The sequence below is a fragment of the Conger conger genome, chromosome 1 (assembly GCF_963514075.1).
Source record: "Conger conger chromosome 1, fConCon1.1, whole genome shotgun sequence".
In the NCBI taxonomy this organism is placed as follows: Eukaryota; Metazoa; Chordata; class Actinopteri; order Anguilliformes; family Congridae; genus Conger; species Conger conger.
The window spans coordinates 18,411,905-18,438,592 of NC_083760.1; the positions used below are offsets into that span (position 1 = coordinate 18,411,905).

General features: G+C 42.5%; 3 protein-coding genes across 5 annotated transcripts; 2 read left to right on the forward strand and 1 right to left on the reverse strand.

Annotated features, from left to right (window-relative positions):
* Nucleotides 1-114: 114 nt before the first annotated feature.
* LOC133135913 (activator of 90 kDa heat shock protein ATPase homolog 1-like) lies at nt 115-7,063 on the forward strand. The gene is made up of 9 exons (XM_061253262.1): nt 115-440; nt 2,149-2,339; nt 2,524-2,606; nt 2,736-2,853; nt 3,212-3,300; nt 4,033-4,158; nt 4,774-4,875; nt 5,216-5,267; nt 6,022-7,063. The coding sequence occupies exons 1-9, from the start codon at nt 361-363 to the stop codon at nt 6,192-6,194; spliced, it is 1,014 nt and encodes a 337-aa protein (XP_061109246.1). The 5' UTR covers nt 115-360; the 3' UTR covers nt 6,195-7,063.
* Nucleotides 7,064-9,062: 1,999 nt separating this feature from the next.
* On the reverse strand, nt 9,063-12,042 carry LOC133137362 (dr1-associated corepressor). The gene is made up of 6 exons (XM_061255598.1): nt 11,436-12,042; nt 11,174-11,246; nt 10,904-10,997; nt 10,669-10,785; nt 10,431-10,527; nt 9,063-10,339 (listed from the first exon to the last, which is right to left on the reverse strand). The coding sequence occupies exons 1-6, from the start codon at nt 11,496-11,498 to the stop codon at nt 10,283-10,285; spliced, it is 501 nt and encodes a 166-aa protein (XP_061111582.1). The 5' UTR covers nt 11,499-12,042; the 3' UTR covers nt 9,063-10,282.
* Nucleotides 11,368-26,485, forward strand: LOC133137343 (protein sel-1 homolog 1-like). 3 transcript variants are annotated; one of them, XM_061255584.1, is made up of 22 exons: nt 11,368-11,437; nt 12,624-12,760; nt 13,095-13,129; nt 13,894-14,074; nt 14,718-14,885; nt 15,400-15,505; nt 16,296-16,458; nt 16,624-16,677; nt 16,797-16,856; nt 17,028-17,109; nt 17,468-17,622; nt 18,041-18,097; nt 18,188-18,256; nt 18,975-19,052; nt 19,621-19,683; nt 20,018-20,105; nt 20,342-20,490; nt 21,154-21,319; nt 22,106-22,183; nt 22,796-22,968; nt 23,628-23,756; nt 24,282-26,485. In XM_061255584.1, the coding sequence occupies exons 2-22, from the start codon at nt 12,697-12,699 to the stop codon at nt 24,744-24,746; spliced, it is 2,583 nt and encodes an 860-aa protein (XP_061111568.1). In that variant the 5' UTR covers nt 11,368-11,437; nt 12,624-12,696; the 3' UTR covers nt 24,747-26,485. The 3 variants fall into 3 exon arrangements, with proteins under 3 accessions (XP_061111568.1, XP_061111562.1, XP_061111554.1); XM_061255578.1 differs by lacking the exon at nt 11,368-11,437 and adding an exon at nt 11,987-12,120; XM_061255570.1 differs by lacking the exon at nt 11,368-11,437 and adding an exon at nt 12,214-12,283.
* The last annotated feature ends 203 nt before the right edge of the window (nt 26,486-26,688 follow it).

The following is a 26,688-nucleotide window of genomic DNA, read 5'->3' on the forward strand; positions in this document are numbered from 1 at the left end:
ACTGCTTGAGTGTTTGGCTCTTTTTAATTATTAAGTTTAAATGGAACCTTTTTTGCTGAATTGACGGATCTCTGAGAGGTTTGTGGAGGAAATATTTCAGTGTGACACTACACAATTCCGTTTCCAGTAATTTCTACGGTCGGAGTTAAAAAGCGACCGAGTATTCTAGAAAAAGTAACGTTACAGGCATAAGAAAGAACTGTGCTCGACAGAACACAGATACAGTATTGCGGTTGCAGACACTTTAACATTTGCCACTCACTAAAATGATCTTTGCATTTTAGTTGAGAACATAGCTAGCACTAAAGTAGCAAGTATATTAGCAAGATATATTACTGTTTTCCCCCGTCTGAACAAGAGATGGCCAAGTGGGGAGAAGGGGACCCTCGCTGGATTGTGGAGGAGAGAGCCGATGCGACTAACGTCAATAACTGGCATTGGTAAGGAATTTAGTACACAGTCTCACTTAAGTTACTGGCATATTTATATCTGCAGCCTGCTATTCAGGAAATATATGTAGCTGTATATATATATATCACACATATATATATATATATATATATATATATATATATATATATATATATATATATATATATATATATATATATTAAAATTTCAGACATCGATCATGTCTGATCAAATATCCAAGCTCTCTGGTAATATTGCTAACGATAGCTAGCTAGCCTCTTTGAGGCAACCCTGCATGCTGCTTTAATGTACCGATGGACCAGATAACGTGACTAGCTAAGAAGATAGTAACCAGCCAGGCTATATTTTCATTGTTCATTCCCAGGCAAGATGTTGTCAATAAAGCGTATTTTCCTGGGCTAGAGAAGCTTTAACGTTATGTCTAAAAATGCATGGGATGTCAAAATACTATACAGTTACTAGCCGATAACCCTTTGATCTGCACATGCAGGTAATAATAATAATAATACATTAACTATTATAGCACCTTTTTATACAATGCATTTCAAAGCAGTTCTTCACATGACATAAATGCATGATAAAAGCGTACCTGCTTAACTTAACTGGTTCAGTTAATCAGATGAACTGCGTATATTTCTGCATTTTACTGTGCACGAAAATATTATCAATATTTAGAGCGTACAGTACATCAATAAATCATATCAAGCATTTGGGCAGTCTGGGAAAATTCTGGAATGGTGAGACCTGAAAATGAGGTAAAGTGAATAGTTGTTTGTGCTTTATGTTCCTGTGGAGGAGTTTTTCATTCTATCATTAAAAGGAGCATTTTTAGAGTGGAAAACATCATCACCACTGAAGCTCTCAAGGGCTCAGGCCACATATCTCATAGGTTAGTAAGGTTACATAAACATTCTGTTCAGTGCTATAGACATGTAGTGTTCATGTGAATCCTTGAAATGGCTGCAACCTTTTTTGATATCAGTTGACTGAAATGAGCCCCACCTTGTAATTTTGAACTTGTAATCCTCAAGATTAAACTAAGTCATACACTTCCGTTCAAAAGTTTGGAATCAACTTGTTTTTTTAATTCATTTTCCAATTTTATATTTCATGTTCTGTGTTTGTAATCAAACAATTTACATGTGGTCAAAGACTCAGAGATTTTAAAGCTTTAAAGCTCTTTGCTTTTGAATGGATCTCTATGGGAATTGGGGGGTGGGACTAAATTCAGATGTAAATTATGCTGATACAGTATGGAACACATTTGTTGGCGAAATGGATTTAAGTCATCAAGGGTCCAAGGTATCAAATTAGCCTCAAACCACTGTGCTGCTGCCAGATACACAGTAGATACTACAAATTGTTTCTCATGACTAATTTTTCCATTGCGTTAAACAGGAAAATTAGTCAGGAGAAACTATTCTTGTAGTATCTACTGCATATCTGGCAGCAGCATGGTGGTTTGAAGCTCATTTGATACCTTGGACCCTTGATGATTATGAGATTATGAGGTTATGAAATATGGCCACTTTTTGGCACGTTTCACTGTGCATCTACCCAGGCTAATAGGCTTCTATTTTTGTAGCCACTAGTGATTCCCTTTTCCCTGTTTCCAGTATGCATTTTCATTACATCTAGGCATTTGGCAGACTTACACAAAATATCCATTATCCTAAACAGCCGCATGTTTATATTTATGTGTCCTGTATCGTGAAGGACGGAGAGGGATGTGACACACTGGTCGTCGGACAAGCTGAAGGAGCTGCTCGTGGGGGTGCGCACGGAGAACGACGAGGGAAGCTGTGAGGTCACAGAGGTCAGCAAGCTGGAGGGAGAGGCCTCCATCAACAACCGCAAAGGGAAGCTCATCTTCTTCTACGAGTGGAGCATCAAAGCCACGTGGACTGGTGAGTTGGGAGGCATATTTGCAGTCTCTCTTTCCACATTAAAATGTATCTTGTGATGTAAGACATGAAAGAGTTAACAGTGAGGGGAGGGTAATACTACATATGCAGTATAAATACCTTCAGATGCCTCTTTTGAAGAAAAGATGTGACACATCTATACACCTGGGTTTTCTCTTTATGACAGGAAAGTCGAAAACCGGAATCAAATATAAAGGCAACATAGAAGTTCCAAACTTTTCAGATGAGAATGACATGGAGGATTTGGATGTAAGTTTCAATGATTATGAAGTTAAAAGGTGAAATTGCTTATTAAAACACATGATTGCTATTAACGATCTTTGTTATTTGTTGCTTAGAAGGCAAAATAAAAGAAATGTAATTTGTGATATCTTTCAGATAAGTGTGACGCTTGGCAAAGATGAACCAGAAACGCCTCTTACAGGGCTCATGAAAAATGAAGGGGCAGATAAAATCCGGGCTGCACTGGGGAGCTATGTGGGTTTCCTTAAAACAGGTGAGATCATCTCTATGGTGTTTGCTTTATTATAATAGCAAAACTAATTTTACCTACCTTTGGCACACTTAATTGTAACCAGACCTGGGTCAAATACGTAATTGTTTTGGATTCAAATGCTTTTCTGTGCTCGATTGATATTGCCGGGTGCAATTGAGCAAACCAAGAGGACCAGAGGGCGGGTTTTGCACTTTGTCAGAGTATTACATAGGTTGCAATGCTCGGTGCAAGCAGCTTGATAAAGGATAGGAAAGTAATTTGCACCCAAAACAATTACGTATTTGACCCAGGTCTGATTGTAACAGTGTCATGTTTTTGCATTGAAATGAAATGAATGTGTTGTAGCTCATTGTTTCAGAGTTTACCCAAGGCATGATCCTTCCCACGGCGAATGGTTTGTGCAAGCAACAGTCATCAGAATCCAAGACCAAAGTGGACCAAACCCAGGTAGATATATCATCATCTTCAACAAAGAGCTAGGACTCATCATATTATTGTTACTTACATTTTCTTCTCCAAAATGATGTTAAGATACATTAAACATTAAATTGCAGAAATACCAAGAACCGACACAGAGCAATGAGACATACAGTGGCAAGTTGAAAATGGTGCTGAAAAAGTCTAGTATTGCTCAACGTGTCAGAGACTGCATTTTAAATTATTTCAACACCTTCCTGACCAAGCATTTCCTGACCTGGTACCAGAAAATACTTCCATGTCATGTTTTCATGTGAGTTGTTTATAGTGGGCCATTTTGTAGCAACGGCAAAGGTAAATGTCCATGCCCTGGTTATCAGTGAAGAAAATACATCTTTAGAAATGGTATAATGCATATCTAAGTTTATTTTAAATATTTTGTTCGTTTTGTTTAGTTTATGGAAACATCTACTCTATCTGTATCTGTAATCAGATAGAAAACCAGAAGTGGGCACAGCATACAAAGGAAGTTGTGTAAATGCTATATTGCACTGAAGAGTAACTACTGTAATATCCCAAGATTGCTATATGGTACTCTCAACCTTATATCTTTTCAACCAGTCCAAATGACTGCTATACTATTGTTTTGAGACCCTATTAAAACCCTACATCAACCAAAGTCAAAACCCAGTGGGATTTGGCTGGAGCTACTTAACATTGGGCTTGGGACTGGAAGGGTAATGACTCTTCTTGTCTCTTTAGATTGGCTCTGGTAGCTCAGCTCCTCCGCCCAGCTCTGGGGTAAAGATACCTACCTGCAAGTTCAGCCTGAAGGAGACCTTCCTCACCTCCCCTGAGGAGCTCTACAGAGCCTTTGTCAACCAGGAGGTGAGTGGAGAAACCTGTACAATCTGGACAATGGCTCGGGCAGGGGGAGATCTTATTCGCAGCAAATGTGAATGTTCCAGATATAAAATGTTCAGTTTGGCTTCCATGGATATGAAAACAGTCAACAATTAGCTCTATAAAATTGGCTATGTTCCCACAAAATTAAATGAGATCTCCCATTACTGCTTCATTAAACGGCCGAGCACACTGTGTTTTAAACATACACCGCCATGACCCTGAAATGCTGCATTTTAACTGCTGTTACATTGTTAAATAAATGCTTTTCCTGCTTACTCTGAACATGGAAATAAAACTGGCAGGGAAATGGTTATTCGACTCATTGACTTTTCCCTTAAGTAATTCTGCTTGCTTTGTTTGTAGCTTACCTCTACAGAATGTTTATAATAAAGGGTTTGTGATTTCTTGGATGGCTGTCACCAGGCCTCAATGTTATGAAGTGAAGAAATGTCTCAGTTCTAATTTCAGGATGAAATATAGGTCTTCAGTTTTGCTTTCTAAGAAATCTGTGACCTTGCTGCAATATGATTCAAAGCAGGCATTGAAATTGCATTTGGCGAATGATCAGAAATAAAACTTTCTCTCCTGGTCATGTAGATGGTGCAAGCATTCACACATGCACCAGCCATGGTGGACCCACAGAAAGGGGGGAGATTTCGCCTGTTGGACGGGAACATCTTCGGAGAGTTTCAGGAGCTGGTGAGGGCTGAACACTGTCTTGCACTTTGAGAGCTTGGATTATACATTTACACCTGACAATTTTGTCAAATTGTAAATTCTCCTCATCTTAGTTGTAATTTTCTATATAATGGATGAACTGTCTGAAATAGGTTTATAAACATTAAAACTAAAATAGGCACAATAAAAAACAAAGCGGTTACATTATAAGGGATTTAAACATTCTAAAGCTATACTTCATATCTCAAAGCTATACTTTCTGGAGTTCAAACCCTGTTATTTTATGCATGCTAAAAAGCTTTGGATGCATGAACATCAACAGCACAGGATTTAGTTTTTTTTCCCTCCCTCTCCTCCAAAGGTACCTGATCAAAAGATTGTCATGAAGTGGAGGTACAACACCTGGCCCTGTGGTAAGTAATGTGTCATTTTATCTTCATATTCACAATCTATTTGCTTTTATATGTTTCTTATTTGTCTGTGAACTGTAGGTGTCTGATTAGTAATAATCAGAATCATAAATTATATATAGCACCTTTCAAAATACAGTTAAAAATACGGGTAAATTATTGATTAATAAGTAAATATGTAAGTCAATAAAAAAAGTAAATAAATGGCAATGAAATGAAAAATAAAGAGCTGCACAGTTATAGGGAGGCCTGCTAAAACACAAAAGAAGATACAGAATATTCGAAAGCCTGAGCTCATCAGGCTGGGAGTTCCAGAGCCTCGGAGTCCTGGCCTCAAAGGCCCGAACACCTTTGGTCTCAAGCCCAGTTTTTGGGATAAGCAGGAGAGCCCTGCCTGTGGATCTCAGGCTGTATTCCGGTTCATACGGGATCAGCATGCCAGATTTCAGTAGGGGCCGAACCTTGCCTGGCCTCATCAAACATCGTAGCTGCCGCTATCTGAACAAGCGAGAGACACGAGAGAGAAGTTACTGAACAATGAAACATTCAGTAACCCAGCAGTCACGCGGACTTACGTAGCAGGGATGCTAGCAAGATTCATGAACAGGATGCTAATGAAGTTGTGCCGATGAACGGGTGCATGAGTTACGTCTCAGAAAAATATGAGTCTCTCTCTTTGCGGAGGAAATAAAACATTCAATGTGCTATGCCTGTTCCACGTCAATATTAATTCTCTGCAATCTCTTTCCAACCCTAGAGCATTATTCCATGATCATCCTGAACTTTCTGGACCATGGAAACGAGACGGAGCTGAAGGTGGAGTGTGCAGGAGTGCCGGAGAGCGAGGAGGACCGCACTAAATGGGGCTGGCGGCAGTACTACTTTGAGGCGATCAAACAGACTTTTGGTTACGGAGCACGGCTCTGCTGAAGATGCGCTCCATGGTATTATTCCTCTTGTATGACAAAAGAATTTGAAATCATGCAAAATGTGAAGAGAAAGGAAACGTCATAAGTTCATTGCTTTCATTTGTAGAAGTTATTATTTTAGCACCTGCTGTAAAGCAAGTATAAATGAACGGTGCCTTTTTTAGGGACTACTGTACAACTCGGCGCAGTTGTTTGACATGACATGACATGAAATTAAGAAAGTGAAAAGGAAACTCTGAACCACTAAATCATTGTTTATTTCTGATGTATGTAAAGAAAAGGTTTATGCTTGCTTTGTTCGTTTGTACTTCTACACATTGCTATGAGTAATTGTGAGTTTATAAAACAACTGTTCTCTTTAAATATCACCTCACTGGTTCTATATGAATGTCCATCTTCTTAAGTACTGTGTTCATATCTGATGTTGACCTTTATGTTCGAAGCCAGAACTCAAACCCAGGTATTATGTCAACCTTCAGACAACTGCAAGACACTGCTGTTCCCTGTCCAATTTAAATCATGTTCATTTTATTTGGTTCTTTGCATTTGGATGAGACTTGCTTTCCTTCTGGGAAAATAACTATGAATCAGCCTACAACTGAAAACTGTTAAATAAAAAGACTTCAGTAAGAAGCCAAAAAATGTGTTGCTGTGAACATATTTCCTATGCAGACTCCGTACTATAGTTGTAGTGCAGAGGTCTCTCCTTTTGGATTATTACTAAATGTGTACTTTTGAAGAAATAATATATGATCTATAAGAGCATTGTCGACCATGTTTTAATTTATTTAAATATTTCAACCTCTGTGGTATTATTTGTGACATGAACCCTCATGGATTTCTTATAATAAAAATCTTTCATCCTCTTAATTTTTCTAGTACTTAGCACCTTTCATTATTTTCTCGTGGTTCAGTATTGGCCATCTTGTGGTACACTCTGTGGCTCGTATGAGAAATTAAATTGTCACCTCCCTTGTCAACTCCTCCCTGTCTTCTGGCTGTTTTCCAGCATCCTCCAAGAGGGCCCACATCACTCCACTGCTAAAAAAGCCTACACTGGATCCCTCCATCATCCAGAACTACCGCCCGGTATCTCTTCTTCCTTTTCTTTCTAAAACCATAGAACGAGCCGCTTCTACTCAACTTTCTTCTTTCTTTTCTAACAACAACCTGCTAGACCCCCATCAGTCTGGCTTCAGATCGGGCCACTCGACAGAGACCGCGCTCCTCTCCGTCAGTGAATCACTCCATGCCGCACAAGCAGCCTCCCTCTCCTCTGTCCTCATTCTTCTAGATCTCTCTGCTGCCTTCGACACTGTGGATCACTCCATCCTCCTGTCTGCCCTGTCAGCAACGGGCATCTGTGACACAGCCCTGGACTGGATTGAGTCCTACCTCTCTGATCGCTCCTTCCAGGTTGCCTGGGCTGATACGGTATCGACACCTCGGACCCTTGCCACAGGAGTTCCCCAGGGCTCAGTCCTAGGCCCACTTCTTTTTTCTCTTTACACTCGTTCCCTTGGCCCTGTGATCACTGCACATGGGCTGTCCTACCACTGCTATGCAGACGATACCCAACTCTTCATCTCATTCCCACCATCTGATACACAGGTTTCAGACCGTATCTCTCTGAGTGACATCCAGAGCTGGATGGACAACCACCATCTAAAGATCAACCCAGGTAAGACTGAAATGATATTCATCCCTGCGAATACCTCTCCCCATCTGGATTTCTCCATTTCTCTCTGGGATACCACACTCACGCCATCACCCAGTGCAAGGAACCTCGGCGTGGTGATGGACAGCAGACTGTCCCTCTCCGAGAACATTGCGGTGGTGACCCGGTCATGCAGGTTCTTCCTATACAACATATGGAGAATCCACCCCTTTCTCACCCCCTACTCGACCCAGCTCCTGGTCCAAGCAATGGTTCTGTTCCACCTGGACTAGTGCAATTCCCTCTTGGCTGGCCTCCCAGCGTCCGCCATCAGACCCCTCCAACTTATCCAGAATGCAGCAGCTCGTCTGGTCTTCAACCTTTCCAAATACTCACACATCACCCCCCTGCTTACTTCCCTCCACTAGCTGCCTGTCATGGTTCGCATCAAATTCAAAACATTGGTGCTAGCCTATCAAGCAGTTAAGGGGTCTTCCCCAGCTTACCTACAAAAAATCATCAGACCCTACACCCCTGCCAGACCTCTTCGTTCAGCTGCTTGGCACCTCCCCCTCTCCCTCTCCGAACCTCCACCTCACACTCACGACTACTGTCTGTTCTGGCTCCACGGTGGTGGAATGAACTCCCCGTTGAGGTCAGAACTGTAGAATCTCTCCCCACCTTCAAGCGCAAACTGAAGACGCACCTCTTCAAGCAGCACCTCTCCCCGTCCCTCCCTACCTCCCTGTGAACCTTAATTGTTGTCTTTCTGTGATTTACTTTGTATCAGTATTTTGGATAAGATAAGAGCGTCTGCCAAATGCCATTAATGTAATGTAATGTAAAATAGTAAATGGTTGGCATTGATATAGCGCCTTTATCCAAAGCGCTGTACAATGCTTATCATTCACCCATTCATACACACTCACACACCAACGGCGATTGGCTGCCATACAAGGCACCGACCCGCTCGTAAGGAGCATTTGGGGGTTAGGTGTCTTGCTCAGGAACACTGTAACACCCAGGGCAGGATTGAACTGGCAACCCTCCAACAGCCATACGACTGAGCCAATGAACACAGTCTCAATAGACAATAGATCAGAGGAGGCTGTGTTCTTCAGCTACAGTGTTATCTGTGCAGATAAAATAGTGGTGATACAGGATCATAAAATTGATTCCAAACACAAGGGAAAACATAGGACTTGCCTGAAATTTGTCATTGAAATATACACTTTATTTGATACAATTTTTCAGTCTCATCTAGACTGAGATATTTATCTACACAATATTTTACATGTTTAGTTTTGTGCTGAGATCTAGATTCCAAAATGAGCTTCAATCATGAAAACCCTGCATATGAATGTATCCTTATATCAAGCTGAAATGTATAAATGTATGTCATTTATTTTGTCATGACATCTACACAATATGATTTGAGCCTTTAAAATATTTTTGTACCAAATAGCAGGACTATAAAAGTGAAAATGAAGTACAATTAAATAGACCCATCTGCAAAATTGTCAATCTGAAATGCAATCAAATAACATAAGCTAATTTCTGAATTAAAATACAAATTTGTACAAATGAACATACTTATATTCATTAGAAGTACAGAAGTCTTCTTGTAATGATTTTACTGAAAAGAGAGGTAACGCCCTAAATATAAAGAAGTAATTCTTCATAATCAGTCAATAATGCAATAATGACAGTTCATTGTGATCATTTTTCTTTTAACGTTTCTAAACTCAGCAAAAAAAAAATAAAATAAAAAAAAGTACCCCAACTCTGGTCATGCAAACTTCAGAAGGTAAATAGACATTTAAATGAAGAAAAAAAAAAAAAAAAAAAAACGCCATTTCACATTCCCATTATAAATGTACTTTCACAAAACACCAAAACAAACCAATGTCTGAACCAAGAGAATCAACATTCCATTCATAGAATACAAAAATATGAAACAACTTTGTCCACAAAAATAAGGGTTTGAGCTAAAACCTGAATTACCCATATACAATTTGGATATCAAGCTATTCCTATTAAGACTTCATCAGAATGTCACAAAATTCATTTCATTGATTCATTTTTATACATTAATTTAAATGCCATTGCGTCACACAGACACAACAATAAAATACTACATAGAACAATAAATTAAAACAAAAAAACAGGTTACCACAGGTTATTTTGTAAAAAAAAATAGAATTATTTCAATTTGTATGGGGCTAATAGGCCCTTTTACACAACCACCATATTGTCATGGACAGCAGCCTACCCATCTTTCGAGCAAAACAGACCAAGTCCAATTCAAATATTACTAGTGACATAACATTCTGCGCTCAATAAATACAAGCAAGTAATATTGCAGATGACTATTTTGTGGGGGTTAGAATAGAAAAGAACTGAGCGGGCTAGAAGTCAGTGGTCGATTCTGTTCAGTGATGATGTTGCAGCTTTGCTCCCAGACTGATGAGAAGTTCTGAGCCAGAGTCCTATAGAAGAAAACAATTCAACTTTAAAGAATTTAGCAGAGCAGCATAGTGGTTGCCCCCTCCACACATCATCACCAAAACAAATACCTACATCTGAGTGTTCAGTGTTGCCCAAAGAGTCATTCTTGGGCCTGCTTGACCTTTCTGCTTCCCCATGCTGCTTTGAGCTGATGTCTTGCCATCGTTTCCTATGGAAGATCATGAGAAAATAAATATTCACTCTTTTTAGAGGAGTTATGTGTATATACAAATATGCATGCTATGATAGGGCTCCCAATATTGTTTCCAAGTTCAGGTTCACTCAGGGCTAGAGAGGCGATGCTTCCCACCTGTGAGCCAGCCATTTCCCCTTCACACGCCCTTCTCCCTGGGAGGCTGGGGCCGTGGCCTGCTCTGCCAAGTCCTTGAGGAAGTCAAAGAGCTTCTCGTTCTCTATACATTGCTTCCTATGGATCACCCATAAAACAATGATCACTACATGTGAATTAGCTTGCATATGTATTCATGTTTTCCAAAGGAATAATAACACAAGACAGATTGCAGCCATAATTTTTGTACACTCACATGTGGGCCATTGACATGACCCTGCTGTGCTTTGACTGGGTAATCTGACTGGTCATGATGAGAAATGATTTTAAAAACATTTCAAGGGCCCTAGCTGATCTCAAAGGTTAAGGATATGTAATAAATGGAAGCAGAAACACTTGACACATAGTTTGGGTCAAACACAAAGCAAATGAAAGTGTCCAAACATAGGTCAATTTGGCACAGGGTCCAGGGGTAGTCCAAAGTGGCAAATTGCGGCACAAGTAACTAATACGACATAAAGGATACATATGATAACAGGCACAGCAGCTGCAATCCTCCCCACCTCCGTGTCCTTCTGCATAATTTTCTTGATACGACCCTGCTTACAATAAAACAGAAACGATGGAGTCTTGATCAAAGATGATCATTAAGCAGTCATAAGGAAAACAAAGCACCATATGCGCAATGAAAGGAGAACATCATACAATATGGTCGTCACCAGTCGCCCCGCTCTTGTTATTTAAGAGAAACAAAGAAGATAAGCGTTTACACTGAACAACGCACTTACCGGTGGGAACCGGACATTGTATTTCCTCTTTTGTCTCGGCATTTCGAACGCAAAAATGCCCATTTAGGGTTACATTTCGGAAGATTTTTACGGCTTAGTATCTTCAGCTCCATTTGTTTACCTTTCACAGGAAGTCGGATAGGGGGTAAAAATGCACCAGAAGAAGAATTGGTTGCTTTGACAGAATTATCTAAAGATCCAAGTACATGCTAATATAATATTGATTGTACTTATATGTATACATGTAGTTTCACGAGATTAAACCTATACATTTGAGCTGTAAAGGTTGCAGACATTTAGAATAGTAGAACCAATATTCAGCTTCAAAAAGTGGTTGCCAGGACTACACTCAATTGATAATTAGGTCAGATTGCTTAGAAGTTGATTGAAGGCTGATTAAGTTAAAGCAGAAAAACATATCTAATTGAATCGTGACAAACAACATCGTAATCGGCATAAGGAAGCACAATCAAGTAACGATACGAAACCAATCATACATGGAACACAATTGAATTAAGTCATTATATTGAGCATTTCGTCCTGCACAATGAGTAGCTTTTAAAAAAGTTAGCCTCTTTAGCTACTCATTTAGTAATACACGTTTGCGGGAAACGCTGTATCGGTAAAATGGTAGTCATTTGTTTAAATATGCGCGCTTGACAAATAGGGCTTTGACATATACATGGTAATATTATTCAATCCACTAACAGTATATGTAATTTCATTGTGTGTGCGTTTATTATTGGGCAGTTGTAATCACCAAGCTGAACGATTGGCTAAGAGTTTGTATTGTAAGCGACTCATTGGCTAGCGCGAAAGGGTAGGGGGTACCGGTCGTGGTTCAATAGGTAACCTATGTCTGACGAAACTGGAAAGCTGTTCATAAGCCGATTTTTAATATTGTTGCAACTGACGAAGTGTAAAACCAACTGTAGCTAAGAACATTTATCCCCGAACTGTTCTATCGAACAGAAATACCAGCAAACTCAGACATCTAGCTAGTTATGTTGAATGCATGCTACTTATCTTGGCATAGCATAGCAATAATGTTAAAAAGCAGTTAGTCTGCGTGTCGTGTCAGCAACAAAATAACTACGCTAGCTAGCTACAGTATGCTAGCTCTTTAGCTATAAGTGTTTATCTGTGGTTGTAGCGAGTTGTCAAGTAAAAACATGACATATTTTTCAGAAAGCAAGTGTGGATTTTATACCCAGTCGACTGAAGCGATATCCACAATCTGAAGCAAAACATATTTTTAAACATGACTGTGAAGATGTGGAATCTGTTTTCACTGTTATTGCTTGTGTCAGGCGTACTAACAGCTGGTGAGTAGCCTCTAGCACCTAACTAAAGTTAGACTAACGTTGGTTAGCCATGAAGTTCAGTCCAAGATTTGGCGAGCTTGCAAATATACGTAATATATAATGTTGGTCAGTTGTTGTTCAACGTAAGAAACTGTAATATACGATTTTGGTTGCAATGTTTGTGTTGTAGGCTATCTTTCTACAGTCTATAGTTGTAGCGTGTTACCAGCCAGCTAGCTTTTGTACCTGTAATTTACTGTATATCTGGCTTTTTTATAGATAGATATTACTTTGGTGATAAGTATGTTACTGTGCAACATGTCACCATTTATGATTGTGACATTTGTATTTGCAGATGTAGAAGAGCTGAATGATGCACCTGAAACCAAGGTAGTATAGCTCTATATTCTCAGAAGTTTTCTCACGTATTTTTCTGCAAAGACTACCTCTTAGCCATGTCATTAGGCTGCTGTTTTTGTTGTTTGTAGTTCAATAGATTGTTTCTGGGCTTTCTGTCTTGCATAAGGAAGCACAATTTGATGTGCAGATTAATATGTCAGTTGTCCTAGAATGTATATACTTGCAAGAAGAGACATAAAAGGAGGAATGTTTATATGTCCTTTTTCAGCACCAGTGCTGCACTAGATAGGAGAGATTGAAATACTGTAAACTTGGACTGTCTGTGTCATGTCAGCTGTTTTACTTCCCACAACTATCACAAGGAAGATATAGTGTACAAAATTTACATTTTAGTGCTTTGCTTGCATCGCCAAGTATGCACTTACAGGGTATGTTTCTGAGAGTAAGTGTAAGTCCAAGTATATTTTTAGTAATAATTTATTATTATTACAGTAGTATTGTTTTTCACTTATTTGAGAACAATTCACTTTATGCAAGTGAGCAGACCTTATCTAATTATATCAGAACCAGAACATATGAACATCTCTTTCTAAGAGATCCCAGTCAGATGCTAGTCTGTCAGATGCTAGGGCTGGCGATATGTAAAGCAGCATATTCAGTATATGTTCCAGTTTGAAATAATCCTTTTCCTGTTTTTGTATGTTCTCTTAAACTATTCTCTGTTGTCATCTTCCTTTAATCATAGTTACATTCTCATTCACTATCCATTTTTTAAAATTATTATTTGTTTGAAGACCTTTCACAGTCAGGACACTGAGGAGGATGAAGTGCCAGTGGGGACAGTTGTGGCAGGGAAGGTGTTCCCCAGGGAAGATGTTTCCCAGCCTGATGACACCCAGGCGGAGTCTGACAACATCCCCGAAGGAGGATATATCCCTCCACTGCCCAGCCCCGAAGAAGAGAAGCCAAACGAGAGTAAGTACTGCTCACAGCTTGGAGCTTAAATCACCTGCAGTCATTGTTTTCTTTTTTATATCTGTGCAATTCTTATGTTAAAATTACCCTAAAAGAACATGGACAATGAAGACGATCATCTTAAACAATGTTTTTCATAGTGTATTTTGCATAGCTTGGTCCTGCTGCTTAAGTCTGATTTTGATTATGATTACATGTCATGTGATATCATTGGATGACGGCAAGTTAAATCATTCTTGACGTCCAAGGTGACGGGGTCAAAGTTATTCAGAAGGGTTACCGGATCTTCCCTTAACCGTTTGCATCTTAATTTATATTTCAGTTGCTCAGTTTGTGTTTTACTCTCTGTTGCAGTTTCTGTTCTTGTTCTTTCAAGTAACCACAAAGGTAGAGCTCATCCGCACATCTGTTTTTGCCACGTCTTTGGTGAAACTCTTCAAGCGTATACCCGTAGTTTCATTGCTGCTGGTGGAGAAAAAACACCAGCTACTAATGTTAAATGCTAATAAAACGGTCCTTCATACTGATGTGTGTTGCTAGTAGAGATTATCCCTGAACAATATTTCCTTCATCCTCTCAAATATTTGATCTCTGCTTGATGTGAGGGTGGCATTACAGGACGTCTCTTACTTTCACAATGCAGTTCCTGTGGTAGTCGGGGGCACAGCTGCAGGGGAACCCTGCCTCTTTCCATTCCTCTTTTTGGGGAAGGAGTACTATGAGTGCACTACAGAGGGGCGCTCTGACGGCAGGCTCTGGTGTGCCACCACGTACAACTACGACAGTGACAAGAGATGGGGCTTCTGCGAGAGTGAGTAAGCCTCAGTCAGGCATCACTGGATAAAGCAGGGTGTGACTTTGTATTTACAGATCATTCCTGTTTTAGCCAGTACAATCTATTTTGGTTGGTTTCTTAAAATGTGTCCGGTGTCAAAATGAAAGATTACTGTGAGGCGACATTGGCTCAGGAGGTATGAGCAGTCGTCTGGCAGTCGGAGGGTTGCCGGTTCGATCCCGCCCTGGGTGTGTCGAAGTGTCCCTGAGAAAGACCAAACCCCCAATTGCTGGTTGGTGCCTTGCATGGCAGCCAATTGCTGTTGGTGTGTGAGTGTGTGTGAATGGGTGAATGACAAGCATCAGCTGTGCAGCGCTTTGATAAAGGCGTTATATAAATGCAGACCATTTACTGTAAATTCAATGCATGCATGTTTCTTTGTCAGTTTATTTACAGTATAAATGCTGTTATATTCAAAGCACTTCCCTGTGTTAATGAAATGTATACAGAATATACACAGCCAACCGCATGCTGCTCTTATGAATTGTAGCTGAAGAGGAGGGTGAGCAGAGGCGCCAGGCGGAGGAGGCAGAAGAGCTGTATCAGAAGGCCATGAAGATCATCAATGGCACCGGCAAAAAGAGCCAGAGGAAGGAGTGCGTGCTCTGTTCCCTTCCCCTCTCCCTGTCACCTTCTCTCCTCTCACTGCCCCTCACACTGTTCTGTGCTCAGTGCTCCTCACTCACATATATTCTATTATATTCTATGTGAGGCTGCCCTTAGAAACATAAGAAATATATTGTACCTTAGCAGGTTTAAAGATAGGAGCAGGCCATTGAATGAATTAATGAATTAATAATTTATTTCTGTCACACATTATAAGGAACAAAACTTGAATTGTGTGAATAAATGACCGACAAAACATTACCCTACATGTTTACGCCAATCCATTTCACACAATAAAGTTCACACAATCAATGACAAAAAAGGAATAGGCTGAAGCCAAATGCATATTACTGCCTATCCTAAACAATGAATATGATAACCCAGAATATCAGTATAATACCATTCACCTCACTCAAAATATTTTTCACACATTATATTTTTTCTGGCCATGAGAGCCTGTAGCACTGTGTTAAACCTGCTTCATGTATGGGTCCTGGTTAGTTACTCTGTGATGACATACTGTACCTCTTATTATCAGTGTGAAATTTCCATTTATGCCCACTTGTCTCATTGGATAGGACTAACAAGTTTTGTTGTTTAAAGAGCATGTCTGCCCCAGTTGGATTTTTCAGTAAAGGACAGGGCTTTGACTTTGTCTGGAAAACAATGTCATATTTCTCAACTTCTTCCGCTCAGTTTTAAAGGAATGGCTAGAGGAGGCTGAGGTGTGTGCATTTGCCTGCTATGTCCTCAATATAGAGGTCTTCTCTACTGCTGCAGGGAGTATAAGATGCTGGTGAAAGTGGCAGGCATGGGCCACACTAAGGCCATGGAGAAGGTGGCCTACGCCATGCTGTTCGGTGACAATCTGGCCCAGAATGTCCCAAAGGCCCGGGGCATGTTCGAGAAGCTAGCAGTGGAGGGGTCACCCAAAGCTCAAACGGTACATTACATGCCACCGTAAATCCCAGTGTGATCACCTGCCCCATCACAATCTGTGCTTTTCACCTCCCCCACCCATCTCATCTCGCACCGCCATTTTGTCGAGTCTACATGTAGATTTTGATGAGTTTACGCTTTTGTGAAAGGCTTTCCTTCCTCCCACCAGGCCCTTGGATTCCTCTACGCTGCTGGTTTAGGGGTGAACTCCAACCAGGCAAAGGTATGCGCTCAACTTAATTGAAATGCTGAACGTTATTTGTAATGGTAAAGTATAACACACCTCACTTGTTGTAATCTTTCTTTGGGTTGTTTTGTTGTCCTTTCTCTGTTTCTCTGCAGTCATTGGTGTACTACACTTTTGGGGCCTTGGGCGGAAACCTAGTGGCTCACATGATTCTGGTGAGTTCACCTTTTCAGAATTTACAGATACATTTTGGTTTTACCGAGACAAATGCTCACAAGACTGCTGTACAGAGCTGCTCAAGTCCAAATTATCATGGCATTGTTGTTTGTTGGTGTGTAGTTTTCATTCTTCCGTACATGGCTTGATGAAAGTCCTTTTCTGTGTAGGGCTACAGGTACTGGGGAGGGATCGGAGTGCCACAGAGCTGTGAATCTGCGCTGACACACTACAGACTAGTGGCTAATCACGGTATGATACCCGCCACTCTCTGCAGCTGCTGCTGTCGGTTGATCTTAGACCAAATAGAAGTGAGAGACTTGGACTAAAAGAGAGACTTTTGGGAACCCTTTCTCAGAAATGATATCAAAGACAGGCTATCTTCATGAATGGAAAAAGGGCTGTGTTGGCTCATAGTTGATGCTGTCCTTTTGGGTTTTAATGCATTTTTTTAAATGAATGTTTTTCAAAATTGTTTTGTATATTTGGATTATAACTGCTGAGAAACTGAAATGTGAATTGTGAATTTGCACATTTGAAAGCATTTTGTGAAAACCACCTGATGTGTGTGTGTCTGTGTGTGTGTATGTGTGTCCACATGTGAATTCAGTGGCCAATGACATCATGGTGACGGGCGGGATTGTGGTGCAGAGGGTCAGGCTGCTGGACGAGCAGGAGAACCCTGGGACAGCCAGCGGGATGCTGGAGGAGGACCTCATCCAGTACTATCAGTTCCTGGCTGAAAAGGGCGACGTGCAGGCCCAGGTGAGCCCTCCCCTGGAGGTTATAGTCACACAGGAGTAGGGTTGGGTACGGACGCCCGGTTCCCCAGTTTCCAGTACTTTCTAGACCAAAGTGCAATGCCAATTTCTGTGCCATGCACTTTCACTAGCTGATGGTACACTTGGGTTACCACAGGTATCGTTAGAAAGCTTGGATAATATTAAACCTGGTCAGAATGGCAAGAGTGAAACGGTATGAAATGAATTATGAGTATGAAGTTTAATTTAAGCAAATAAATAATTTAAAGAAAGTATAAGTTTAGGCGCTGTACTGTAAGTACTGTTTTAAAAGTATCGTTTTAGCATCAGTATCAGCAAACTCTGAACGTTACCCATCCTTACACGGGTGTGTTGGCAGGATGTCCTCTGACACTGTAGTCCTTGTCTCTGTGCCCCTCCAGGTGGGCCTGGGACAGCTGCACTTGCATGGGGGACGTGGAGTGGAGCAGAACCACCAGGTAGCAGCCAGCCCCGGATCCCAGTGAGATAGTGTGTTCTCCAGTAACAGTGTACAATGCTCTCCTCACACGTGCTTGTCTCTTCCCCAGAGGGCCTTCGACTACTTCCAGCAGGCCGCAGACGCTGGGAACACTCACGCCATGGCCTTTCTGGGGAAGGTTTGTGTCTCAATCTGGGCCTCTTAGCTGGGCCTCTCTGCTAAAGAAGTCACAGCTGTGTCCGCTGCAGCACTGTAACCAGCCCTGTAACTGGTGCAGCCCTGTAACCAGCCCTGTAACTGGTGCAGCCCTGTAACCAGCCCTGTAGCCACTGCTGTCTCCTGTAACTGGTTATGTCTCCTGTAGCCACTGCTGTCTCCTGTAGCCACTGCTGTCTCCTGTAACCACTGCTGTCTCCTGTAACTGGTTATGTCTCCTGTAGCCACTGCTGTCTCCTGTAGCCACTGCTGTCTCCTGTAACTGGTTATGTCTCCTGTAACCACTGCTGTCTCCTGTAACTGGTTATGTCTCCTGTAACCACTGCTGTCTCCTGTAACCTGTTCTGTCTCCTGTAACCACTGCTGTCTCCTGTAACTCGTTCTGTCTCCTGTAACCACTGCTGTCTCCTGTAACCACTGCTGTCTCCTGTAACTCGTTCTGTCTCCTGTAACCACTGCTGTCTCCTGTAACTCGTTCTGTCTCCTGTAACCACTGCTGTCTCCTGTAACTGGTTCTGTCTCCTGTAACCACTGCTGTCTCCTGTAACTGGTTCTGTCTCCTGTAACCACTGCTGTCTCCGGTAACTGGTTCTGTCTCCTGTAACCACTGCTGTCTCCCGTAACTGGTTCTGTCTCCTGTAACCACTGCTGTCTCCTGTAACTGGTTCTGTCTCCCACAGATGTACTCGGATGGCAGCGAGGCCGTGCCACAGAACAACGAGACCGCCCTGGAGTACTTTAAGAAGGCCGCTGAGCTGGTGAGATTAGCTACATTAGCTGGCAGGTTCGGTATATTTTTGCCCTCAACAGCACGCTGGGGGCAGACAGTCGTGTCGAAAGGGTAATCTCACGCCTGAATGTTTGCTAATCAATTGAGGGGGAGAACATTTTTTATTTTTTTTAAGCAAGCAGCCTCGTATACTGAAAAAGCAGCTCTGGCTCCCAGCATATTTGGTGGTGTGGTTAGTGTGATTGTCTCTCATGCGGGACACCAGAATCAAGGCTTAATTATAATTTTTTTTTGTTTTTTTTCTGCTCACTTTAAAAAGCCAAAAAACAAAAAGACAATAACAAATTCTATTCTTCAACTCAGTCCAGGGGGTCTGGGGAAAGGCAGTCTTAACTAAAACAGGTCCATTGGAGCAACTCTCAGTTTAGAGGGAAGAACGGAGTTCGCTTCGGTGGGAACATCAAGCAAAACACGGCCGTCTGCCCCCAGGGTACTGTTGAGGGCAAAAAAACGGATTGAGTTTGTCGGCGTCACTCTGTCAAGTCTTGCACTTCACAGTGAACTTCCCTAAGTGGTCACCTCCTCTCTTTTCTCAGGGTAACCCCATGGCTCAGAGTGGCCTGGGCATGGCCTATCTGTATGGCAGAGGTGTCCCTGTGGTAAGTGTCCTCATGTACGCTCCAGATCAGTGTTACTGGTCTGTGTAGCAAATTTAGAATAGAATATTATACAGGAGAACTTATTTTCCCAGGGGGAATTCACCCTGATAGTTTTATTTAAAAATATTTAAAAGAACATTCGCTGCACTTTTATGGCAGTCTAATTATAGAAAGGAGAGGCAAATAATGTTTTAATGCAGATTAAGATTCCATATTATTAGGCTAATAAAAAAAACTAAGTGCAATTAAAGTTTCAGGATGCCACCAGGCTGTTTGTGTCACAGTGACCTTTGTTTATATCATCGGTGTGTAACCTCCATGTTCATTCTGTCAGGACTATGAGCTGGCACTGACGTACTACCAGAAGGCTGCAGAGCAGGGCTGGGTGGATGGACAGCTGCAGTTAGGCACCATGTACTACAGTGAGTGACTTTTCCCACTTGCCTTCCCGGTGCTCTGTTTTTATGTTTTATAATGTCACTGTTCTCCGGTATTCCCAAATCCATCTTTCCTCTGGAGCGACGGCTCGGTTGATCCCGTGTCTTTTTGCTGGAGAGCCGTGGAGGAACTTTGTCATCGTTGCTGGGGAGGAAATGGTAAGGTGTGTGAGGTGGTGCTGTGTTGTGTTCACACCTGCACCGCTCTCCTTCCTGCGCAGATGGCTTCGGTGTGAAGCGCGACTACAAGCAGGCGCTGAAGTACTTCAACCTGGCGTCCCAGGCGGGTCACATCCTGGCCTTCTACAACCTGGCGCAGATGCATGCCACCGGCACCGGGGTTATGCGCTCCTGCCACGCGGCTGTGGAGGTCAGTTCAGCGTGAGGACGCGCGTCGCCCTCCTCCCTCCGCTGCCTCTTCTCTCTTCAGCCGAACGCCTCCCCTGGGAGGGAGACGCAGCACTCCCAGAATGTTCGCCGTATGGAGGGAGACAGAGAATAAATAATAACTAGTCTTCGCCCTTCCCCCTCGCGGGTTCCGGGCAAAAATAATAACCTAACACAGTAAACTGAAATAAAAAATAAAAAAGCAAGCGACAGCTTTCTTGCTCACTGCTCGGGCTGATGAATTGAAGCATAAACAAAATGAAATAAACACCTCCACCACAAAACTGGTGCTCTTGGAGTGTTCTCCCGGTCTCAGCCACCTACTGTGGAAAGAAGCACAGCCTGGACTAATTTGAAATGTAGTCCAGGTGTGTGCCTACGTAACCTGTAGGCATGGTCCTCAGATTGCCCTGCTCCCTTCCCGCAAACCATGCCCTTGCTCCAGGCTGCTACTTAGCATTACGGCTGAGTTGGATTGGTCTGTGGTCCCACATTTTTTCAACCTACGTTTCATTACGGGAGAATCAAGAAGCGATCTGCACTGACAGTCATAACCAAAACTCATTGCTGCCATTTTCTTGAATGTATCGCGCACAGGACTGGGTTGGTTTAGCGGTCCCTCATGTGGTCCTGTGTTAATGTGCAGCTCTTCAAGAACGTGTGTGAACGTGGACGCTGGTCGGAGAGGCTGATAAGCGCTTACGAGAGCTTCCGAGAAGGCAACATGGACACCGCCGTGGTGCAGTACCTGATGCTGGCTGAACAGGGCTATGAGGCAGCGCAGAGCAACGTGGCCTTCATCCTGGACCAGAGTAAGTTCCTCTGTTTCACTTCTGGGCAGTCGCCACCAGAGGGCAGTGTTGGCTTTAGGAACTTTTTATGCAATGCAGTAAATCAGTAGTCTCTCCAATCCTGGTCCTGGAGAGCCACAGTGTTGGTTCTCGTATTTTTCCAAGTAACCAGGTTAGGTAAGTTAACTCTAATTTCTCAAATGTATTAATTAAGTGCAGAGTAAGCCCCAAAATCTAGCTCTCTTGGATCAGTGTTGGAGGCTATGGCAGTCAATATTTTGATATCTGTCTACAGGTAGTTTTGTTATATATCACTTACTAACACTGACACATTACAATAATATTGCAGTAAACAAATTAGGGCTGCATGATATATATCGTATATTTTTCATCTTCGAGATATGAACGTGTAATGAACATATCGCAAAAGACTGATCACTTGACCTGCAATTGATTGTATTTATTTAAATTGATGTTCTGTTAAATTAAATTGATGTTCAATTTGTTCAATGAAAGCGTGTTGGAAATAATGTATTTATTTATTTTTATTCAGTGGACATAGGCTACTCATTGTCTGGGGTCTATGTTAGCAGTGTACCAAAAGCGGAAAGACATTACAACTGAGCACACTTCAATATTTGTTAATTTGTCGCAAGTCAATCCAATATTCATCGACGTTATTGCATACTTTCCTCATATCATGCAGCCCTAACACAAATGGTTTTGTGTCAAGTTAAATTTGGGCGCTCCTTTCTATCAGGAACTAGCATCAGTGTTAACATTGCGGTTCATGGTCTCTGTGTGTAGCCGGACATGTGAGGGTCTTCAGTAAGAATGAGACCTACCCACGAGCCCTGCTACACTGGAACAGAGCTGCTGCCCAAGGTGAGCTTCTCTCAGTCTCCGTCAGTCTCACTGCACTAAGCTCCTATCCTTCAGCCACTCGTTTGCATCACTGAAGCTCTGAATGTCGGGCCGGAGATGTATGCCTTCTCCTTCACAAGCTCTCGTGTAAACACATCGCTTTTGTTGTAAATGTACTGCAAATATTCATTTGTGAAATGTTCCCTCGTTTTTCACTCTAACAGATAACCGGGAAAATTATTTATTTTTGCAGTGGTTTTCATGATACTTTGTACTGTAGATTGTCTGTATAGTTGCATCACTTGTGTTGTGCAATTCTGCTACAAATGCTCATTATTGCACAGCATGTGCTTGTGCACTTGCACACATTTAGTAGGAGACACAGTGCAACATTTTCTATATATGTTGGAAGTAACTACATCAACGTTACTTCAAACAAAATATGACCCAGATAAGGTATAGGTATGTTGTTGTCAATAAACAAAGGTCTCCTCAGACCTGAGGAGGATCAAGACAGGATCAAAGCGTTGCCTCGTTGAAAGTGCGGGGTTTTAAAAAACATGAATTATTAAGGAATTAGCTCGACCCAACTCTGTGTTTCAGCATGTGCGTGTGGTTATGGACCCCTCACAGGGTACACTGTGGCACGGATAAAGCTGGGGGACTACCACTTCTACGGCTATGGCACGGACGTGGACTATGAGACGGCGGTGTTCCACTACAGGCTGGCCTCCGAGCAGCAACACAGCGCGCAGGCCATGTTCAACCTGGGCTACATGCACGAGAAGGGCCTGGGCATCAAACAAGTGAGCGCACTCTCTCCTGCCACTACCACACAACAGCCATTATCCGCCTGTACACACTCTCCTACCACTACCACACCACAGCCATTATCCGCCTGTACACACTCTCCTGCCACTACCACACAACAGCCATTATTCGTCTGTACACACACTTTTGCCACTACCACACAACAGCCATTATCCGCCTGTACATACTCTCCTGCCACTACCACACAACAGCCATTATCCGCCTGTACACACTCTCCTGCCACAACCACACAACAGCCACTATCTACCTGTACACACTCTCCTGCCACTACCACACAACAGCCATTATTCGTCTGTACACACACTTCTGTCACTACCACACAACAGCCATTATCCGCCTGTACATACTCTCCTGCCACTACCACACAACAGCCATTAGCCGCCTGTACACACTCTCCTGCCACAACCACACAACAGCCATTAGCCGCCTGTACACACTCTCCTGCCACAACCACACAACAGCCATTATCTGCCTGTACACACTCTCCTGCCGCTACCACACAACAGCCATTATCCGCCTGTACACACTCTCTTGCCACTACCACACCACAGCCATTATCCGCCAGTTTGGAGTTTGGAGTTACTGCAAACGTAGTGAGCTTTTTTTATATCCAGTAACGCATTGTCTCCCTCAGGATATTCACCTGGCGAAGCGCTTCTATGACATGGCAGCTGAGGCTAGTGTGGATGCCCAGGTGCCCGTCTTCCTGGCCCTGTGTAAGCTGGGCTTCCTCTACACTGTAGAGTACCTGCAGGAGTTCAACGTAAGTCTCCAAACCGCCACCTCGCAATATGAGCGACCGTTCCGTCAGTTATGCTAACAGTCAGTAGTCCTACTTTCTCAGTGGAATAAATTCATATTGATATAATGCTTTGTGTACGGAAAGAGGAACTTGTGGTCTGGTTTGTCCACTCAGTATCTTATAATACTTTGTCATTTTGGGCAGTTCACCCTAAAATGAAATGTAGCTATGTTCCCATTTACCCAGAGTGATGTCTACATTATTGGCATTTGGCAGACGCTCTTATCCAGAGCGACGTACAGTTGGCTAGACTGAGCAGGAGACAATCCTCCCCTGGAGCAATGCCTTGCTCAAGGGCCCAACGATCTTATTGTGGCTACACCGGGATGTCTAGCCATCCGGATAGTTTCTCTGTGATTTGAGACAGAGTTTTCTAGGGGTGAACTGCCTCTTGAAGCTCGGAACACTCACTGTCCTGACTATTTATTAGTTGGTTTTAAAGGTTCCTCACACAATGTTCCCTCCTAACTGCCAATCCGTCTGCAGCTAACGGGGCTGCTATCCCAGGTGGACCTGGACCAGCTGCTGGGACCAGAGTGGGACCTCTGCCTCATGACGGTCCTCGCTCTCCTCCTGGGCACCGTCATCGCCTACCGCCAGAGACAGCAGCTGGTCATCCCTCAGCCCCCAGGCCCCGAGGGGCCCCCGGCCCGGCCTGCAGACGCCCAGCCTGCCGATGCTAACGCCCAACCTGCAGATGCCCAGCCTGCCAATGCTAATGCCCAACCTGGAGACGCCCAACCTGCCGATGCTAATGCCCAACCTGCAGATGCCCAGCCTGCCAATGCCCAGCGTGATGACACCCAGCCACCCAACGTCCAGCCTACCGATGCTAATGTCCAGCCTACTGACGCTAACGCCCAGCCTACCGATGCTAACGCCCAGCCTCCCGATGCTAACACCCAGCCACTCGATGCCCAGCCTGCAGACGCCCAGCCAGAGCAGCAGTGAGGCTGACTCTAACCCCCTCCACCCTGCGGCCTCTTTAGTGAAGCGGGAGGAACTCTGAATCCACGTTCAGCCTCATACGCCCAAAGACCACTCAGCAACCTGGAACTCTTTTGGGGGAAATGTGGTGTGGGGGGTGAAAATTTGGGGTTTCTGTTGGCCAACAGAAAACATTGAGAAACTGAAATGTGTGTCTCAGGGTTTGACCTTTTGAGCATTCCTCTTGTCATGGCCATAGAAAAGTGGGAGGGACAGTCTATTTCATCACCTATGCTATAAATACTCCTCCTGGGAAACTAATGTTCCTCCTGTTAAAACCGATTTGCCTTCATCATCCTTTGGTGTGTCTCAGGCTCTTGAGTGGAAGTGTATGAGCAGTGGGGCCTGTGGGTGGGTTTGTACACAGCACAGCGAGGACCCCCGGTCTGGCCAAGGGTGTGCTCCCAACTTTTTTAAAGGAGACCGAAACATAATTTGGATTTTTAAACGTAACATATTTTGCCCCACTTCCTCAGGGCCTTTACCAGTGTATGTTAGTAGAACTCAGGAAAAGGCATGGTCATCTTTGGAAATGCATTTTAACAAGGGAAGCCTTTACATCTTAAAGCCATATCATCTCTCGGCTTGATCATAGACTTGGCACATACTGTATATGGAAATCGAACACACAGCTTTTTGTTTTGGCGTTTGCACTATGTTGTGGTCATGTCAGGTTGGCTATAGACTTGGGTTTTGACACATTAATTTCTATGATGTCAATGTATGTGCCAAATAGACTGCATGTATAGTGTGTTGGATTTTATATGAATGGAGACGGCATCGTTGGTTGTAATGAAATAAAATGGTACTCTGTTCACATGGTAGGTACCACTTCTTGCAAAGAGCAAGACCCTTCCACTCCTTGGATGGGAAAACCTGGAATCATCTAGCCTTTTGATAAGCTTTATTTAACACCATTTTCCCTGTGGTTTCTGTACTTTTTATCTTTGTACTCTTTGTTATTTGCAGTTCCTTTTGATGTAACTGCAAATAACAGTTGTTACAATGTGAACAAGATGAAATTCAGTTGATATTTGGATTTATTCTGATGTGTTCTGTTCCCTTTGAGTATACTCAGTCAGTTTGACGTGAGTTGATAACAGCAGTTGGTTGTTACATGTACTACAATTTACTTTAAAGATACTTACTTCCCAGGGGTAGACAAATGTGATGTATTCTCAACTGTGAGAAAGCATGTTTATTATTTCAAGCCAAATATCTGATTTTGTTTCCTCATCCAAATAAATGCAAAGCCCTTCAAACAGTAAGTGAGAATACACTGAAAAAGTTTTTATATAATGACTGGGGAAAACATTTATCATTGGTGCAACATTCATACTCTTCCCTACTATAAACAAATACTTTCATTCATCTCAATCTCTGGCCTGAGGTCGTGGACATATCATGATTGCACAATATGCAGTTATGCTTTAGTGCAATTATGCTTTTCAGTGTTTCCATGTCAGTCGACAAATGGATTAATTTAAATTTGTTCATAATGCTTCCAATAATTCAGATTTATTCAATGCAGCTGATAACATAACAAACTACTGTTTGGACGTAAACAACACTTTACGCAAAAATATGCCTTGAATGTGCATTCCATTCCATTTGAATGGAAATGTAATTAAAACTGCCATCTAAGTAGAGCTATATTTTAACATTCAGGGGTAAAATATAGGAGTAGCTTTGCTGATTTCAATCTCAATATTGAATAGTTTTATTTTATAAGGAAAAGAGATGCGAGCCATTCGTGAATGATTGTCTTAGCATAGCAATATGAACAACTGCAGTTGAAGAATATGTATAGATTGATCTTAATGGGACTTAAATGTAAGTAGTTATATGGCTGAGATAAATTGCAACTGTATGACAGTTGATGCACCATGTCTCTCTTGCATTGAGG

Coding starts and splice junctions, on each gene's coding strand:
- LOC133137343 (XM_061255584.1), top strand. CDS start 12,697: ATGACTGTGAAGATGTGGAATCTGTTTTCACTGTTATTGCTTGTGTCA. Junction 12,761..13,094: donor GTCAGGCGTACTAACAGCTG/GTGAGTAGCCTC, acceptor TTGTATTTGCAG/ATGTAGAAGAGCTGAATGAT. Junction 14,075..14,717: donor AGAAGAGAAGCCAAACGAGA/GTAAGTACTGCT, acceptor TTCACAATGCAG/TTCCTGTGGTAGTCGGGGGC.
- LOC133137362 (XM_061255598.1), bottom strand. CDS start 11,498: ATGGGCATTTTTGCGTTCGAAATGCCGAGACAAAAGAGGAAATACAAT. Junction 11,247..11,435: donor ACAATGTCCGGTTCCCACCG/GTAAGTGCGTTG, acceptor TATTGTAAGCAG/GGTCGTATCAAGAAAATTAT. Junction 10,998..11,173: donor TGCTGTGCCTGTTATCATAT/GTATCCTTTATG, acceptor CTTTGAGATCAG/CTAGGGCCCTTGAAATGTTT.
- LOC133135913 (XM_061253262.1), top strand. CDS start 361: ATGGCCAAGTGGGGAGAAGGGGACCCTCGCTGGATTGTGGAGGAGAGA. Junction 2,607..2,735: donor ATGACATGGAGGATTTGGAT/GTAAGTTTCAAT, acceptor GATATCTTTCAG/ATAAGTGTGACGCTTGGCAA. Junction 4,876..5,215: donor TCGGAGAGTTTCAGGAGCTG/GTGAGGGCTGAA, acceptor TCTCCTCCAAAG/GTACCTGATCAAAAGATTGT.